The sequence below is a fragment of the Vanellus vanellus genome, assembly GCF_965231255.1.
Source record: "Vanellus vanellus genome assembly, chromosome: 5".
NCBI lineage: Eukaryota > Metazoa > Chordata > Aves > Charadriiformes > Charadriidae > Vanellus > Vanellus vanellus.
The window spans coordinates 80,801,725-80,821,178 of NC_138910.1; the positions used below are offsets into that span (position 1 = coordinate 80,801,725).

The 19,454-nt window shown below is 43.0% G+C and overlaps 1 protein-coding gene across 4 annotated transcripts; it reads right to left on the bottom strand.

Annotated features, from left to right (window-relative positions):
* On the bottom strand, window positions 1-17,380 carry SERBP1 (SERPINE1 mRNA binding protein 1). Of its 4 annotated transcripts, none has more exons than XM_082483836.1 (10): window positions 16,894-17,380; window positions 13,375-13,537; window positions 12,382-12,519; window positions 12,169-12,240; window positions 11,486-11,560; window positions 8,939-9,116; window positions 5,641-5,688; window positions 2,945-3,118; window positions 1,882-1,920; window positions 1-682 (listed from the first exon to the last, which is right to left on the bottom strand). In XM_082483836.1, the coding sequence occupies exons 1-10, from the start codon at window positions 17,273-17,275 to the stop codon at window positions 626-628; spliced, it is 1,326 nt and encodes a 441-aa protein (XP_082339962.1). In that variant the 5' UTR covers window positions 17,276-17,380; the 3' UTR covers window positions 1-625. The 4 variants fall into 4 exon arrangements, with proteins under 4 accessions (XP_082339962.1, XP_082339961.1, XP_082339964.1 ...); XM_082483835.1 differs by having other exon boundaries at window positions 12,169-12,264; XM_082483838.1 differs by lacking the exon at window positions 5,641-5,688 and having other exon boundaries at window positions 16,894-17,379.
* Window positions 17,381-19,454: the final 2,074 nt, after the last annotated feature.

A 19,454-nucleotide genomic window follows, 5' to 3' on the forward strand; every position in this document is an offset into this window, starting at 1 on the left:
TAGATGAAAAATGACTGTTTTTCCAAGTCTGAAATTAAGCATTAAAACTAAAGTACTCCAGGAGTTAGTATTCCATACAGCACTAACAGTCTGCCAAATTAAAATCCCACATATTCCAAAAGACCATGGGCCGATAAAAATCTGCTAAACAGGAATTAAGGAAACGGAAATAGTGTGCAATAATTAAAACCCAGTTTGTAGTTCGGGGAAAATGTCTAAAATCCTGAATTAAAAAAAAAAAAAAAAAAAACACAAATGAAGTGAAAGCTTTTAACTGGTACACACTGTTCACACCTATATTTCAAGTTTGGAAACGCATATTTTCAAGCAGCAATACAAAAAAGTATCCATGAAGAATGCATAATCTCTGAAAAAATTATGAAAACATCCCTGCTACCATTACATTTCTAAATACAAAACTGACTACCATATTGTTGCTTCTGTGTAGCGAGAGAAGTTCATTTTCAAAACAGATAAAATTCAGTCTTTAGGTGTGAATGGTATGAATGACAGTCTCCTCTTTTTTTTTTTTTTTTTTAAATTTCTTAGTTGTTTAGGATCCTTAAGCATGCAAGCCTCGGAGAGGAAGGCCCGACGAGGGCAGGGTTGGCTTATGACATCCAGTTTAGGACAGAGCTGGGAAAGCCTCTGGGTCATCTACATCAGGAGCAGAAGCACTTGACTGAAAGAGAAACATCAGAAAGTTATTCCTCCCCTTCAGCGGCATCGAGCCCTATTGCGTTTCTAATTCTTCACGCGTTACCAAGTCCTTCCATTCGCCTGGCAAACAGGGGCTCAGCGAGACGTGAGCACCGCTCGGCGGCGGGCACGGGGACAAGGTTAAGCCTCTGTCCCTGCACAGACAGACTGGGCAGCACTTGCATGGGGCAGGGGCAGGCAGGGGGATTCCCTGTACCCCGCAAACAGGGGTGGGAAATCCGCCTTTTTAAAACTAACCGGAACCCTATTCCATAGGGAAATACCGGGATTCAAAGAGGTACACAATACAGCAGTCTAGTGCCAGACAAATTACTACAAGAGCAACATTTTTGCTCCATGATAAGCAACACTTTTTTTTTATTCCAAGGACTAGAAAGTCTCCTATACTACTTTTTGAATCAAAGCCATCTGAAGAGGCATTATAAGCAAACAGATCACGCTTGAACGTGATTATCGCACAAGGTTACAAGTACCTCTCTTTTTCCACTCTTAGAGATCCCTACATGTGGGCTTACGCTATTCTACTAGCATATAACCATCACTTCTTACCGAGGGACACGACTGAAGTGCTACAGAAAAGGCCTGTCTGTAGCACAAATTAAGTTTCACACGTTTAATTTCTCCCAGGTCACAAACTAGCTGTTGATAAAAAGGATTTTTGTGCCAGCCTAGCCCTAGAAATTAGTGCATTAACCAAGAATCTCCTCAGTAATTCTCAGCAGAGTTGTTTTAAAAGGCTCTGTACCACACCTAAAAACCACAGCTGCAATGAAATGCAGAAATTAAGTATTTTTAAAAATACTCTTCACTTTGCCCATGAGGGATGTCGAAGAGAAAAAGATTTGGAAGAGCCAAGATAGTGGAATCTCCTGTAAACACACTCATTTATCAAGAGATGTATTTAAACCACCCCATAAAAGTTCTATCAACACCTATAGGCGAGATTAAGACACTGCAGAAGTACCCAGCCCACAAACTAGAGTTAAAAAGTAATAGCAGGGTATTAAGCCCATAGCCTAAGTATCTCTAGTTGCTCGTTACAGAAAAGCAAAAAAACAAACCAAAAATAAAAAGCCAATCCTCTGCAGGAGGGGAGTTACAGTCCCTGCAATAGAAGGGCCTTGTTCACAGGTAAGGCAAGCGCCAGCAGAGATCACCAACCTGGTTGGGCGTGTGGATCACGTCAAACTCCTTAACCAACTGGAAGGAAATAAACAAAGTCAACATCAAATAAGCCGCAGAGAAAGTTTTTAACTACTTTATGACACAGCATTCTTGAAAAAGCAAGATGCCATACCAGTGAAACAACTCAGAGCCAACACCATCACCATTTAATTTCAATTCCTTAATTTTTTCTTATATTGCTATCAGGAGAGAGTTTTCCAGCTAATAAGCCTAAAACTTAAAGGGATCCAGTGTAAAAGAGAACACAAAGTCAGTGTTCTAGTAGAGACAAAAAAGAGACAGTCTGGTCTCTGTGAAGAAAGCCCCACCACACAGACTGAACACATCTTCTAGTGAGTAACAATTTGATTAGATGCATTTCAGCTGAATAAGCGATCCACATTAAATCAAATCGTTACTGTAGCTGTACTACGATACTTCAAATTTACATGTTCTCTCCCCAGTCCCATTCAGTACTTCTGAGTATTTCCTTAAGGCTTTAGGACTAGAGGAGGAAAAAAATTACTGCAGATAAAAAAAAATCCACACCAGTAAGAGTCCTATTTCCACATGAAAACACTAAATTCCTCAAATTCAAGATATAACATGCAGCCGTAAAACCAGTCTTTCACCCCCAACAGGTCACAATGCAGATACAGCGTCCTAACTGTGTCTGAAAATAACCGCTCTAGCACTCGCGGCTCTGCTCTGGCACAAACAGGAGCGTCTCACAGTACATTCAGATCTGTCCATACTGAAGAGTCATTTTTCAGGCTTAGATACAAAGATGGGACACTTTTTTTTTAATCCAACCTAGTCCCCACCCTCCCTTTTTTGTGTTTAATAAGAGCACCGCTAAAACATTCACCCTTTTGCCCTAACAGTAACCTAATTTAAAGTAAACTTGTAAGAACAGACACTTTACTTGGTTTTAAAACACGGTGTTTGCTGTCAGAGCAACTCCTCCAGCGATAAGGAAGACACCTAAAACTATCTGTGTGAAAAACCTAATAACAACCGAAACTAAACTCCTTTGTGGACGAAAGCTGTAGCTCCTTACCTTGTCAGTTCTGCCTCCACGGCTGGCCCTGCCACCACGCCCTCGGCCACCCCGTCCCCCTCTGCCACCACGTCCGGGGCGGCCAAGGTCTCCAAAGTTGATCTCCAGCTGGGATGTAATATCATTTGCCGGCTTGCGGAAGTGATGATCCATTACCGAGTCCTCAGCGTGAGCCTGAAATGAGTGTTTCTCCATGAGTAAGGAAAATCACCAAAGGAACTTTTTCATCTGTAGTCGCGCTCTTACCACCGCAGCATGCGTGTTCACCTCCAAACGCACTCCCAAATTGATGGCTGATTACCTTGATCGATTCAAGTTAAATGACAGTGCAGGAATTGTTAGGAATCAAGTTATACCACTTGTGCAGATGACAAAAACCACATATAGGTAATCAAATAAGCGCTTGAGCAAACAAAGGTATTTTGCATTTCCAAGATAATTCAGGGAAGCTCTGGAGTTCCTTCAGAGGAACACGTTCAGGCTTATCTGAGATCAAACTATCACCAAGCCTGTACAGAACCTCATTTTCTAGCATTTCTCTTCTCACTTTGTATCCAGAGTAATCTTCAGGGTCTATGGATTCATTTCATTCTTTTTTAAATACTTACTTGGTAACCCATCTTTATTTTACTCAACGAGTACTTTACGCTTTCTCATTTGTTTAACCCCGTATAAATATTTAAAACAAGGGAGATGGTAAGAATCCCTTATCGATTTGTACTAGCCATAACAAACACTGAACGAGGCATAAACAGTTCAAATAGAATGTAACTGAAGTAGCCAAAACATTAATGATAAAACGAGAACCAGTCTCACCAATTACAGTGAAAAATGTGACTCTCCCCACCTCTGCCATGATAAAACATTCTCTTACAGCTGGTTGGTTCCCAGTGCCTTCACAGTGAGAAACCGGAGCCTCGAGGAGCAAGCTACGCACCAAAGAGTTACACCATAAATGCTACTATTCAGCACATTTAAATATTTCAAATTATTACACACTGAACACAGAAAGCCCCAAGTGTTTTCAAATTATTTTTCCTATTTTGCAAAACTGATTTTTCTAGGTAGTAAGTCGATGTTTGGCACCTATGATGATACAGAGAATGTAATACTGACCCCGCTGCATCAGACCAAGTGTTTCTCTAGTCCAGCACTCTGCCTCTTGCCAGGCCCAATCATCGTGTTTTGGAAACATGACAACATACAACGCTTTCTTTTCCTATAAGCCCCTAAACTTCCAGCACAGCAATTTTCAGTTTGCCTTTTTTTTCCCCCTACAGAAGCACCATGTGCGAGCTTAAGCCTACCGACTATAACTTACTTTTCTTGTGGTGCAATTACACAATATGCCTGACTTTCAAAGGTAACACATTGTGCAATTAAGCCCTATACCCTTTAATTACAGTTTGTAGACCCTTCAAAAGGCTGCAGTCAAAAGGCTGAAAGCTGCTTCCAAGGATTCCTCGAGTCAGTCACGAGCGCCAGAGCGTACAGAGCCATAAAGAGCCTTCGCCCCCACCAACCTAATTACCCCTCGCCCTGCCCAGCTCTATGTTTGGGCTCCGCAACGTCCTGCGGTGGAGGGCACTGCAATTTAATTAGGCACAATGAGAAATACCCCTCCACGCTGCTTTATTTCAAACATATTTCACTGTGATGTATTCCACGGAACAACTTCCCCCCCCCTCTTGATTTTAGGGATTTCAATTGTACACACTTCCCTCGGAGATCTCTTTTCCGAACTTAGGAAGGCAGCCTAAGCAGTTATTTTTCAGAGAAAACTCATTCCACATCTCAGCCTGACATTACTCATACATAAGTACACCAGCAATATTTGTAAAACAGTTCACAATACCTTTTGTTATGGTTTTAATTTCCTTCTTACTATTTAATATTTTATCTACAGTTTTGATCGCTGCAGGGTACTGAGATGGGATTTTCAACTTATTGGTAGTTATATGACATTTTATTTTCTGAGAGGTAGTATCAGTGGAATTCTGTGCGCTTCCTTCCCTACACTGTCACTGCTTAAAAAAGAAACACTGAAGTCTACCAAAAACATTGTTATTTTCATAACTTAACTTTGATTTAACCACCAAACTCAACAAATAGCAAACCATGTATGTAACCTGATGATTTCTTTATCCAAAGTAACTAAAGCTAATTTAAAACACCAAAGAAGACTGAGCATGTTCTCCTCGTCCTCTTCTATCACTTAGGTGACAACAGTCAAAGACTTCGTACAAATTGGTTATTCTGAATCTTCTTCAGAAGCATTTAATTTATATGTATTGGCAACTCCCAACAGTGCTCTAATCTAATAACTGATCGCTTCTTGAAGGCATTGCTGCTGGGTCCTGGGGAAGGCTGTCAAAAATTAAGAACAAGCTACTAACGGAAAGGGGGCCAAAGCAGACAGCGAGACATGGAAAAACAACAGCAACAATGAAAAATAAAGAGACTCATGATAGAAGCAATTATGATAAGGTTTGAATTCAGCTCAATTAGAAGCAAGGGTACTAATTATGAAGGGTCCTATACGGTGCAAAGTTAGACAACAGGCAGGGACAGAAGAGCTCCAGATTGTATCTAGTTGTATTCTCTATTTTTGTGACTTCTTAATATCCAGACCTTCATTTCAGAAGGGGCTCATATCAAAACACAGGTATTGCCAGTTAGATATAAAGGATCAGTACCTCATTTGACTCCAGCAGACTCCCCTGCATTTCTGTCATCGCCTTTGTCTGATGAAAGTTGCGTGTCCACGCCAAAGTGACAAAAGGAACAAAGGGAGAAAACAAAAGGAAGAAATGAGACTCAACTACATACAGAAACAACAGGTAATAAGGTCACACGAACTCGCCGGGTACAGATGTCACTGAGCACATGAAGCAGCAAAAGGATGAGATCAACAGCTGTGCGGGCATCCAGAAAGACTAGAGGATGGACTATACCACAGGCGTGGAGACAAGAGGAATCTCAGATCGATACCAAGAAACTTTAATGCAAGCTGCTGGAAACTCTCGTAGAGACCACGCATGCAGGCTGATCTCTAGCGCCTCAACGCATCAGGCACACCGCGTACAGAACTAGACAGGTAAGAAGGTGGGATGTTTAAAATTATTGTTAATGAGAAAAGGTTCCTGCACGGCCTCGATTCAAGAGTCATTCCTCCAAATTTTGAGAAGACGAACTATTATTTTCTGAAACATATTTCTCAGTCTCCCATTGCAACCTCCTCTAAGGAAGCGATTAGATTAGCAGAAAAGTTTGAAGGCGCAGGAAAGGGGCATGGCATAGCGCAGCAGATACACAGAGTAGGAACTGATCTACTAGTGTATCAGTCTTTCCAGGAGACTCTCATCCAACTCCTAGAACAAATTTTAAGATCTCCCCAAAACATAACTGCTTCCCATTTTTTGTTCAGCTGCACCAGCAGAACTAAGACTGAAGCCGCTAAACCAGCTGCAGAGAAGGAAAAAAGAGGATCTCTGTTTTATGGCATAACCCGATCTCCTGGAAAGAATCTCATCAGACTAGGGCTGCCAATACATATGGGTTTCATATTAAACCAGCAAGAATCTGAGACAGTATTAGAAGTTCATTTTATACAAAGTATCACTTTCTAGTAATTGCATAACAAATGTGAAAGAAAGGAAAGACCTGAGATAGGGTCAAGCGTTTCACCCCTCAGTGAAGAACGCAAGGAGGAGGAGGAGAGCTCTTTCCTAAGACTAAGGCAGACGAACAGTACTAGATCCTCATACTCCTTTTCCCCCCACGGACTCCTAAGACATTCTCCCAGTAGTTCTCAAACTACAGGAATGAGGGTGGTCATCACAACACTTCAAATTTCTGAGAAAATCTACCAGGGCACGTTGTGATTTTTCAGCTGTAAGAGTACAGAGGATTTGGGGCTGAAACCCAGAATTTACTTATAAAACAAGTCACTTCCACACACCAACTCCCTTCTTAACAATAAGAATCCCAGAAACCTTACATCAACTTTAATTTCATGATTCATAAATATGTCCAAGAGGACAATCAGAAAAAGAACTGCAGGCGATTGGCAGGTTTTGTTTGTAACTTCTACACATTCCACTTTCTAAACCTGCTCACAAAGGAGCCACAGCGGAGGCTTTCCTAACAGCTCTATTATAGAGCTTTTCTGCTGTAATACTCAGCAAGAAGCCTCATGCTGCTTCCCAAGAGAATCAGTGAGCAACAAATAAGTGAAATGGGGAGAGACATCTGCTGGACATACAATAAAAGTAGGCTAAAAGGATCTACATCTAAAAGCAATTTTTTTAATATCTCACTTCTGTGCTTATACAGCCAGGACCTGTTAGCTTCTTATGTGATAGAGTTAAAAATATCTGACTCATTTCTTTAAAGAGAAGTTAACCAAATACACCACTTAAGTAGAACAGTCCACTAATTATGTCAGTTCTGCCATAAGAGTAATTTGATTAGTTATTCTTATGTTTTTTGTTCCCCCCCCCCCCAAGTTAACTACCGATCCATTTTTCAAATAGAAAATACAGTATGGATCTTTCTAGCTTCTAAGTTACACAAGAGTACCACCATCTTAGTATACCTGCAAATATGTTAAAAAAGACCGTCTTCAGCTGACTAAATGTCAAATAAATCTGCTTTGGACAGATTGGGGCTGGGGGGTAATTCTTGACACACTTGCAGGACTACAGGTTAGGTAAATCTTCATAAAATACATAAATAGTTCTGTTTAAACATACTCTAATATACAGCAACATTAAGTCTAACCCAATTTCCCTTTTCTACACAAGCCAGAGAAAGCAGTATTTAATGAAGACGTCAAACACCGAACAGCTTAAGGTAAACAAAAAGATACGCGATCATTTAAAGAACTGAACTATTTTGCAGAGCAAGAAAAGAAAATAGGAAGACTGTGATAAAATCAAACTTGTTTGGAGTTCCGTAAGACTAGAAACAGAGTTTTCATTGGAAAGTCCTGGATAGCGCCTCCCCATCTGTATGATGACCCGGGCTTACAAGAAAACACTGACAAGGCGTGAAACAGCAGAAGTACACATTAAAAGACCAAACAGAGTATTAAATGCTATCTAGTTACTTCGCAGGGAGTCAGAACCATCTGGTATACAAAGTTGCAAGCCACCCGTATCTTAAAGCAGGCCACTGAAGCTCTTACACAGTGTTGAAAACAAGGATTAATGCAGCCCCGCGTTAGAAAACAGAGCTCTTGGCACTTTCCTCCCTTCTGAAGTGGAAGCGAACGTCTCTCCTTGCCATTCTCACTATCTTGGAACAGAATAATTGAAATTTTGCAGTCACCGAAATGAGTATGCTTGAGAAACCGCAATTTTAAGATAATTCTACAGCAGCTACGTCAAATATCACTGAAGCATACAAATGCATTTCACTTGGTTTCTCAAAAGCTTCAAGGACAGTTGTCTATATAATATTACAAAGTGAGAAGATACCTATGTTACAAGCTTAAGATACACAGTTTAGGTATTAAGGTGTCTTGAGGCATGACCAGCATTTCTTCAATCTTACATCATGTTTAGCAAGCACCATACATCTGTGTACTGCATGAGACCAACAGAGATGCTAAATAACATAAGCTTTCTTTAAAATAAAAAAGCAAATAAAGAAATTTGATATTGATTTTTTTTTTTCTACAATGCTCACCAAAAGACAGCCCTTACAAAGTTACCTGCCCAGTTGCAGCAGTATTCTAGTCTCGCCTCTAGATTGCATCACAGTTTACACCAACCTAAGGATACAGATCAACTGCTAAAACTAACCAGAGTAAGACTGGTTACTTATGCTACTGCGTAACTTCAGTTTTATGAAGAGAAATGTTGTTCCCACTTTATAAACTTTTAGCTACAGGTCAGCGCATCAAAGACTGGAGCTCCCCCTCCAAGAAGCGCGTATCAATAGAAAAACCTACACAATCTGGATACTAGCAAGTATTGAAAAGCACTTTACCTCCTCGCTCTTTGACTTGTGAAGAACAAATCCTTTTTTCCACTGCCCATCAGCACCCTCATTTGGTTTACGGATGTTGAACTCAACTTTTGCACGATCCTTACTTTGAATAGCTTTCCACTCGTCCAGGGTCATTTCCTTAGGACCTTCTTCCTTAACTTCTTCAACCTCATTCTCTCTGTGGTAAATTCATGGATATTATGATCATGACTTAGAACTCACATTCTAGATATAACAAATTCAGAATCAGTTGTTAATTGACACCAGATTATAAAAAAGTTTGTCAACTATTCAACAGTTAAGAGGTGTATATAAAAAAACCCTCACTTCCACCACTCAGAAGCACACATGAAAACTCATCTCCCTTAGCCAGAGTGCCAAAAAAATAAAAAAATCACAGCCAGACACCTTTAAGCAACTAAACGGTGAGCACAGCACAGCAAAACGTTAAAATTAACACTGACCCAATGCTGTCTAAAGAAAGTTGTCATTAATGTGGAGAATTCTAATATGAAAGCCTAACTTCTGCAATGGACTTGTTTGGAGCATTTCCTCCCCCTCTTTTTGAGATACCTCTCTCCCAAAGGTTCAACTTAAGGCAGTGAGAGACAGCTTGTTCTTACCACAATTTTCAAGCTTGTTAGGTTTTTTTTTTTTAATAAAAAAGATAATTTAATCAGCTTTTGTTTGCCCACTTCCTTTATTGAACCAAAGACCATTATTAGTTTCCCAGCTAACTGAAACAATTTTTACTTTCAGCTAACTTGAAAAAACAACGGCATACAACTGAGTTACTTGTGTGATATATCACCTCATTGCCTCTACCTTCTGCCAAAGAGCTATTTTTAAGTAAAACACACAACCACTACGCTCAATAACAGATCATGTTCCAGCTACGCAGGCAGTCAATCTTCTAGTCATTCTTCAGTGTGTTTATGCAACTAAGTTTCCGATTTATAGAAAAATATTGCCATGTATATGCAGCAAAAAGATCATGAAAGCCTCAACTTGAGAAAAAAGGTCTTCATTTTGTTGCCATTCATTTTGATGTAATAATGCAGAGGTTTAACGTCAAAATTTCTGTATTTCAGTTTTTTCTCATTCTGTAGGACAGAATTATTTTTGACATGGTATATAGTCAGGAGCATTTTTGTTGTTGTTGTTCAAGGCAAAGATATTACCCCTTGGCATTCTGCACATTCTACTGCAGTAAAACATCTTACAGTTCTGCTGAAACATTTAGGTTAGAGATCCACTCCAAACTAGCCAACCTGAAAACTAACCCACGTAAAGATGCTTTTCTATAAAAGTAACTGACAGATTACAACAGATGTGTACCCTTCCCTGTTTCAAACGTAACACATTTTCTGCAGATTTGAGGAAGAAGAAAAAAAAAATGCAAATACTTCGCAGAATTTTGCAAATAAATGATCTGCACACGGATGGGTCAGTATCTGGTCAAGCACCAGGACACTGCTACTAATAAGACCCAGGAAATACTGCAGACACAGCAGATTTAATATATCCAGATTTCCAATACATATAATTTTTCTAAGGACTAGCTCACTTGCATTTTCTGACCAATGCTCAAGCATTAATTCTCACACTGCTTCTGTATACAAGATGACCTTAACCTCCGAACACCGCAACCTTGGAGAAGTAACAGCATTTAGTCTTTTTTTAGTTAAACTAAATCTGTTTCTTATTCTCTACCCAGTAACTACCAGTACCTTCTTGACCACTAACCAAAGTTATTAATGAGGAAATAAAGCTATAGTAAACGCCACATTAGAAATCTTGTGCAAACAAGTATGTCAAAATGCTATCTTATCTGTTTGCCGTTTTCTTTCGAATCCACCATAAAGCGTATTTCTCCTTAAAATATAACATTTTTATGGTAGCGTAGTACCATAATGTTTATATCACGTTTTTACATCAACTATGAGCATCGCTACTTGCTCATTCTGCTTCTCTAGTTACTCTATTTCACTTATCCCATCACTGGTTTCTTCTGTAAGTGTCCCAAGTGAAATGAGAAGCAATCAAGTCAGCTTCTTCGAAAACTGCCTGCATACACAGAAGCTGGAGCACGAGAGAGATACCACCTCTCCTCTACAGCCTACTCATACAGTCTATTAAACAGTTGTTTTTCAAAAGTAAATATAAAAAAAGTTGCCTTCCACTGGCAGAAGAACGTTTTGTCCCTTTTGCTTGGTGGTTCTACCTAGTTATGAGCACAGATGCTTTTGGATTTGGTACTTACGAGCTGCAATCCCGAGACCCTAAGCGTATTAGAACTGATTATTAATAACTCAATCTGAAAGTGACCTAAGAGCCTGCATGACACTAATGAACAGCTTCAAGACATCAATTTTTAGACATGCAGTTTTTAAAGAGACAGTCTGTCAGCAGCATTGTGGATAATTTCATATCTAACGAAGAAAATATAATCTGAGTTTGAAGTAGGAATAAATATCAGAGGTTAAAGGCAAAGTAAGGCTACCTTTGAAGCAATCAAAGAACATTAAGGGGAGGGGGGGTACTCACTTATTTTCAGAATCAGCAGGCGGATGTTCCTCTCCCTCTGGCGTTTCCTCAGTTACAGCCGACTGATCCAATTCACTGCAATTACATAATGTTTGGAGTTTTGTTTTTTAAAAGTTCATCCCAATTAAAAGCTACACAAGATCAATGATTAAGTTCTATAGTGGATTTACACAACCCACTCTTCTTTAAACAGAACTATTTCATTAAGCATTGGTGCTCTCTGTGCCTTATAATTCTATGCTTTTCACCTTCCTCGTGGTTTTCCCCCAACACTCACTACTCCCCATGCTGAAAGGCTCCTTCTGTACCTTGACCCAAAATGGATTTGGGTATTAAAAATACCATTTTTAATGTAATACTTTTAAAAAAGCATGCTTGACCTGATCAAAATCATTAAAATTAAATTGTTTGATTATTAGTAAAAGAAATGTTCCAAGAACCAGCACACAACCTCCCCCCATTCCAAACTTCCCCAAAATTCTGGTTTTAACAGTCATCTCTTATGCTACAAGAAATCGCTAATTTCCTAAATTCTGCAAAGGCTGCTTCAAGCGTAGCAAAAATTATCAAAAATCAAAGGCAAAAAAAGGCAGCTAAATCTTTACATTTTGCAAGCCGCAAGAATTAAAGATTTATTAACATTCTGCCAATCATAGTTTTCTGAGCAATTACAGATTACTAACGTTAGTTCGTCTTTGACGGTTCCCCAGTTGTGTGATCCACTGCCACCACGCTTGTCCTCATGCTTTAGGCCACTGAAATGTGAATGTGAAACAGAACTAACAAAACTGAGTTAACATTATAGTGTCCAGATACAGAAATTCAAAGGCAAATTTTAAAACATGTATTAATTGTAAAGAATAGCCAAAAAGCAATAGAAAAAGTTAAAGACTTACGATCTATCGCTGCCACTGTGTCTGTCAAATTCACGTTTGCCACGAGAGTCAAACCCATCTCCTCTGCCCATTCCACGGCCACGGCCACGGCCTCTTCCGAGTCCACCACGTCCACGCATAGGTCGGTCAAGAATGGGTCTAGCATGGAACAGCCAAACTTGAATATTTCACCTCCAAAAATTTACAGCACGGTTCTTAAGGTTTTCTTTTTCTCTTTTGAGAATTTCATTTACTTACTTCTCCTTTGATAATTACTGTTTGTAACTGTGTCGATGCCCTAATTTTAATGTCAAATTATTACACTGAAAAACCCCACATACCTAATGCCTGCATTCGAGAATCTGGAAACAAACGCTCAGAAGGATTACTCTTTGTTTGCATCTTCTGACGCTAAATTCCAAAATTTAGCGCTTGTATTGTTACAACTAGCTGATACTACAATTCCAATTTAACTCTCAGTCATCCAACTTACTTCTTTTAAAAGTATTTTAACTTTGGCTACTAAAATCTTAATATTTGAACATTACTTTCAGTCTGGACCCCTCATGATACTCAAGACACATTAAATCTTGCCTAGATGTAAGATGGTTTCACCACTTCCAGATTTGAAGTCACTGCAGCCAAGGTGTAAACACCTACATGAACAAACTTTTACTGGCTTCAAGTCAGCTGTACAGATTTAAGAAACGCCTATAAAAGCAAACAAACCTCATCCTGCAGGCAACGGCTACACTTCAGTCCCTTTCCTGAGCTACCTACTGTAGATTTAGAGAGATATGGTCAATATCTGACTAATTTAAACCATGTTTTCAGTTAAACCAATGGGACTGTTCATGTTGGATCACTCCTGGTCTATAATTTGAGTCAAACTAAATCACGGAAAAGGAAAGAAAAGCGTTATATTCTGCATAACATATGCTCTTCTTATGACAGGCAGGACAGCCCCCTCCTATCAAAACTAGGAAAAGTTGTCAGGCAAGACAAAATTCTTACTTATCAACGGAAAATTCTCCTCCTTCGCCTTTCTCATCGGCAGGTTTATCAAAGCGGCGCTCACGAGGAGGTCGTCTCTCCGGTCTCCTGTCAATAGGCTTGCCTTCACCCTGCTGTTGCTGCTGCTGCTGCTGATCAGGCCTCCTGCCGATACGTCTTATCCCTGAAACATTAGGCAAAACACATCAACGGAACGTGGAGCTGCTCTGGGAGAGATACCGACTCTAACACCGTAAAGCAATATTGAAGGTAAACTGCAATTGAAGTTTTTCTTCTAGCCTTGTGACTAGATAATCTGAGAAACTATACCTTTACAAAAAAGTCACTGTAGATCATTTGACTATTCTTATTCACTTTTTTACACAGCATTTCAATCAAATTATATTTTGTACAAGCGTACGCTCTTACAATATTGTAGGAGACAAAACCTGTCAGAGCACACAACGCATTAGTAATAGTGTTAAAATGACAGGGTGAAATTTCAAAGAAGAATCAAGGTGAGCAGGATGATTTTTTTTTTTTTTCCTCTGAAAGGTGCTTTTCAGGTAAAACGAGTGGTTTTTACTTTGATGCGCACCAAAATGAAGTCAGCATCACCACACTGGACCCAAGTCCCCGTGGCAGCCACCCTCCTTCATCCCACTGCGCTCTCCTTGGAAAGGTTTTTTGGCCACTAGCACAACCCAGGACAGGGTCACCCTCGCCCAGACAGGTGTCACCTGCGTCGCCATGAGCAGGCAGCCCAGGACAGTTGGTACTGGTCAGTGACTAAATGGTGTGTTCATCCACACCAATTCTCCCAGTCCAATACACGCTCCCTGACGAAGACTCACCTCGTTGCGCACTTACTTAAAATAGCTTAAGAATACACTACGCCAGGGAGAAGGCTAGCCAGCTCACCTCCCTCTCTATGCCTTCTGAAAGTTGTTTTTTTAAATAATAACTCCGCATGGGATTATATTCTTCAACAAGATATCTGAAGGATCTTAAATACAGGTTTTTCCTACTCCTCTGAAAGGTCCGTTTACTCTTCTTTAGAAAGATCTGGACAAACATATTAGTCCTTTCTTATACTCTTTTCTTGCCAAAATGTTTAGGGAAAACGCAAATCACCAAGGCTGGCTTAAGAATTGTGAATTATCTTTTAATTTAAAAGATGCCAATTTTTAATTTATTTTTTTTTTAAGAAATAAGTTCCTGCCTAATAAGCAATGTCATATTTGGGTGGGGCTAAAGAAGCTACAGTTGTAATGATATCCAAGCCAACACACCCAAATGAACAATGTCTTCCTTACCTTACAAGCTGTATTTAACATGAAGTTTGCATGACATACATTGCTTGCTAAATAATCCTTACTCCCTGAGGAAAGGCAGGGGTTAAACTCACTAAACATTTACTTTGAAAAGGGCTCTCAAACTAAGGAAGATCATTTCGTTTTAAGAGGTAAAGCTCAGCAAGGAAAGCGAACAGGCCGGTGTCACATAGGAGGTATGCTGCAGAACTGGAATGAATAATCCACATCCTTTGAATTTCGAGTTCAACACCCTGCGCTCAGAAAAACCTGGTTCCTGCTGAAGCCTAACCAAAAATTCAAGTTATTTCTTTTCCTTACTATCACAAAGCTTTGAACTGGTAATTCACCAGTCAAATAATCTGCACCTTTACATAGTAGTGGAATAGTTTTAAACTGCAATACATTCACACAGGAAACAAAGCCCATGGATATCATGGCATCAAATGCCTTTTTAATGTTAGAACAACTGTCCCCCACAAAACCCCAGACATTTTCAAACTGGAAAGTGACTTTGTTTACTACGGCGCTCCATACACACTACTACAAAAGCAGCCCTACCTTTCTCTGTTTCACTACTATAATAAGCCATGAAATACTTTTTTTTTTTTTTTTCATAGCAACGTAGTGCTTGTTCTTGAAAATGAATGTGAAAACCGGGAGGTAAACACGGACTGCTAGCCCTACCAAAACCCCTCTGCGTTCTCTTGCGTTGCCCAAAGACACTCACTGCCCATGGTTCAGGTTTACCTTCTGAGGGACACCACCATAATTCTGTATCTGACTAATATTTCCAGAGGACACTGAGCTTAGTAAATCACCACTCGGGACAAATTATTGCATTCCTCCCAGGGAAAAAACTCTCAAGAGTAAAAAGTACAAAAGACCCATAAGCAAAGAGTATCATAACACAATACCGAACTTCTGCTTTTCACAAGGTGTTTTGAAATAACGTTTGGGACACCTGCTTTCTAAAACAACTATTATATTAAAACATTTTCTTTCTTAAAAAAGCTTAAAACGTGGCAGAGGATCATTTTGCAACACACACTGCAGTAAACGCAGGTATTAAGATGCTTTCATGTAGCACCGCGGTCATCTGTACTGGCCGCGTTTCTGAAAACATGGTTTGTAGTTAAACTGCAGTTAGCAAGCGATTTCCTCACCCCCACGTCAAATGCTGTCACCACACTTCGATGCATTTCAAGAATTCCAATTCAATTAGAGTTCTGACCAATCTGACATGTGCTGAAGTTTGTGTGCGGTACAGCTGTCTGCCACGGGACGACGTGCGTGCACAACATCTATCCCTCGTCATGCGGGGCTGTGTCCTGCTAATTAATTTGCCCAGAGCGTATTTATTTCCCCTATCTATACTTTGATTTCTTTTTTTTTTTTTTCAATAAAGTTTCCCGTGAGGGTTGTCTTATGGGTTTACACAAACGCGGCGGAGAATTCACACAACCTCTTACTAAAATACGTATGTGATTCCTGACATAGAATCACAGAATGGTTTGGGTTGGAAGAGACCTTGAAGATCATCTCGTTCCACCCCCCTGCCCCGGGCAGGGCCACCTCCCCCCAGCCCAGGTTGCTCCCAGCCCCGTCCAACCCGGCCTTGAACACCTCCAGGGATGGGGCAGCCACAGCTTCTCGGAGCACCCCGCGCCAGCGGCTCACCGCCCTTCCCTAGAAAAAACGACCCACGCGAAAAGCCCGGGGGCTGTCAGACACGCCAGCCCGCCCCGAACGCGGTTTCAGTGCGGCATGCGTTGCTGAGATGTTCCGTTTCACGTCGCAGCCCTCCCGCGGGCAGCCCTCCCTCCGCCGCGCCCCGCACGGCCCCAGCGGCGGCACAGGGCCGCCCCACGCGGGCCCGACTCCATTTTGCGCGGGCCGGGCCGGGCCGGGCCGCGGGGACACCCCGCCCGCCACCACGTGCGGCCGGGCGAGGAGGGCCCGCCGCTCCTCCCGGAGCTCCGCCGCCTAACGGAGCCCAGCGGGCGGGCGGCCTCCTCCCGCCATGCGCTCCCACACGTGGGTGCGAAGCCCGCGGCTGCCGCCGCCGCGGGTTCGGCCCTGCCCGGGGCCTTCCCGCCGCCGCCGCCGCCTCCTCCTTTGTGCGCGGCGGGGCGAGGGGCGGCCCCTCGGCGGGGAAGGGCCCGGCAGCCCCCGGCTCCCTCCCTCCCCTCTCTTCCCTCCTTCCTTCCCCCGCCGCCCCGCTCACCCTCCTTCCGCAGCGGCGCGCCGGGCTGGCCGCTGCCCTCCTCCCGGCGATCCCCGGCGGAGGCGGCGAAGGGGGGCAGCGGGTTCTTGCGCTCCTTCTGGGACTCCCTGCGCAGCTGCTTGGCCGCGCTACCGACGCCGCCGCCGGCGCCCGCCTGGCCCGGACCGCCGCCGCCGGCCCCGCCGGAGGAGTTGGTCTGAGAGCCCGCCGGGCCGCCGCGGGCCCCGCCGCCCCCCTGGCTCCCGCCGCCGCCGCCGCCGCTCTCTTTCCTCCGGGTCTCGGCCGCCCGCAGCACCTCGAAGGGGTCGGACTCGTCATCAAAGAGCTGGTCGAAGCGGTTGGTGACGACGCAGCCGAAGCCCTCCTGCAGGTGTCCGGGCATGATGGGCCCCCGTCGGCGGGATCCTCCTCCGATGCTGCCGGGCCCCCCGCGCCCTGCTCGCTGCCGCACAAGATGGCCGGCCCCGAAGAGACCCGCTTCTCTTCCGGCGCCGGCCACATCCGGGCACCTCACCCCCCCTCCCCTTCCCCACCCCCGCGCGGGGCACGACGGGAACGGCAGGCGGCCTGCGCCCGCCACCGCCCGCGCCCGCCCGCCGGACTACAGCTCCCGGCATGCCCCGCGCCGCCATTGTGTGGGCCCGCCGCGGCGGGCGGGGCCTCCCGCCGCCGCCATCGCCATCGCCGCCGCCCCTAAGGGGGGCCGGGGGGGTACCCAGGGCCCTCGGAAAGGGTTTGCCGGCAGCGGTGACATCAATCCTGACGCGATGAGTCTCTCTCTCTTTTTTTTTTTTTTTTAAGTGTGTTTTTGAACCCGTTCGCCCCGGTTCCCGCCTTCTCTCCTCAGGAGCTGGGCGCCTTGCCGGGGGCGGGGGGGGGCACGGCCTGTTCTGCAGCAGCTCTCCTTCGGGGGAGAAACTGGTCATCTCAAGGATACACTGAGGGAAAAAAAGTGGAAAAAAAACCTCATAGACTTTTAAAATTTATTTATTTTAACAAATTCCATCAAGTGTAAATTTCCCAACTGCAACAAACCACCCGGGTGTACGTCGAGCTTATTTAAGGATTAAATAATGCAGGCTGGCTGCAACAAAGTTACAGTTTTTAATTAGCGGTTAAAACACTTTAAGAGCATACTGATAGGCCTGAGTGAAAGCATGACCCAGCTGCGAATTTAAGCTTTTGTGTATCCAAGTAAACGCACAAATATATGAAATTACTGAGCAGCTCACTCTGTCCTCCTTCTCCATCTAGTTGCCTTATAAAAATAGTTTAAAAAAGCCCTAAAGAGCGTGGAATCGCAGACAGGCAGTTTGGGTTTCCCAGCCTGGGCCTTTGCCGGCAGCGGTGGGAGCCAGCGCGGCGCTCAGCCTCCGCAGGGTTTGTCCCCGGCCACGGTTGTCACCGGACCCACCGCTGGATCCAGGGAGAAACACCCTGTCAGGTTAGAAAAGGGATAGCGCCACGACGTTCGATTTGAAAGCGAAATCGTTCTTACGTGGTGCTGGTGAAGATGGTTGCCGTGAGTACCCAAAGCACCCCACACACGCAGGCTGGGCACAGTCCTTCTGTCGAGAGATCGAGTTAACGCAGGGACACGTCGCTCTGCTGAAGATACAGAGCGGTTTCGTGTTCAGAAACGGTGAATCCCACACTTCTCACCAGCATTAGATTGCTTTTTAAAGCATGACACTGAGATAAATGTGTGTCGTCGATGGCAATTTCAGTAACAGCGATTTAAGAGATTTGCTGCTATAACCAATAAAAGTTACTGTTTCAAAACCTTGTAGATTTACCTTGATCTTAGACGTGTAATAAAATTTCCTTCTTCCATTAACATTTATACTCATCTAATTAGCAGATACACACAATTAGAAGACAATATCAAGTAAAGATGGTAAATATTTGCAGTATTAATTAGCCGTCGTAGTTCTCGTTGTAGCCAGTGGGAGTTATATTATGAGAGATTAAAACATATTGAACTGGCACAGATTTGACAGTTCCTTCTAAAACACTATTTCCTATGCTCACAGTTTATATCTTTAAATAAATTGTCAGAACCTTTTGGTACCTGTTAATATAATTAAGTTTATCCTCAGCAAGGATGATACTTCTAATATTTGCCTCGCCTACTCCAAGAAGTTAAACCACTTTAAATGATTGCTTTGGAAAATCATTTCGTTACATTTGCTTAGTTCTTCTTCTAGACTAGCTGAAAATTATTTTGGCTGCGTTTATTGTTCTTCATCGGCTTTCCCCGCAGTACCGCAGCCACCCCTCTTCTGCTTTCACGAGGCCTTTGAGGAAGCCCCTCCTGCAGTACCACTGCGAGGTCTGCGGGGGATGGAAGCACCGCATCGCTCACACAAGAAGCTCACCCTGTTCTCGGGATATTGATAAGTCGTCACCATCAATTACCTCCTCAGAACTCAAAATATTTTCCTCGAGCAAGCCTTCTGCTTTTGGGATTAATCAAATGCCACCAAGCAACACACAGTTAAAACTCGTTGCGTTTACATGGCAGATGTTTTTAGGTAAAGCCTTGAACCCGTTTCAGCCTC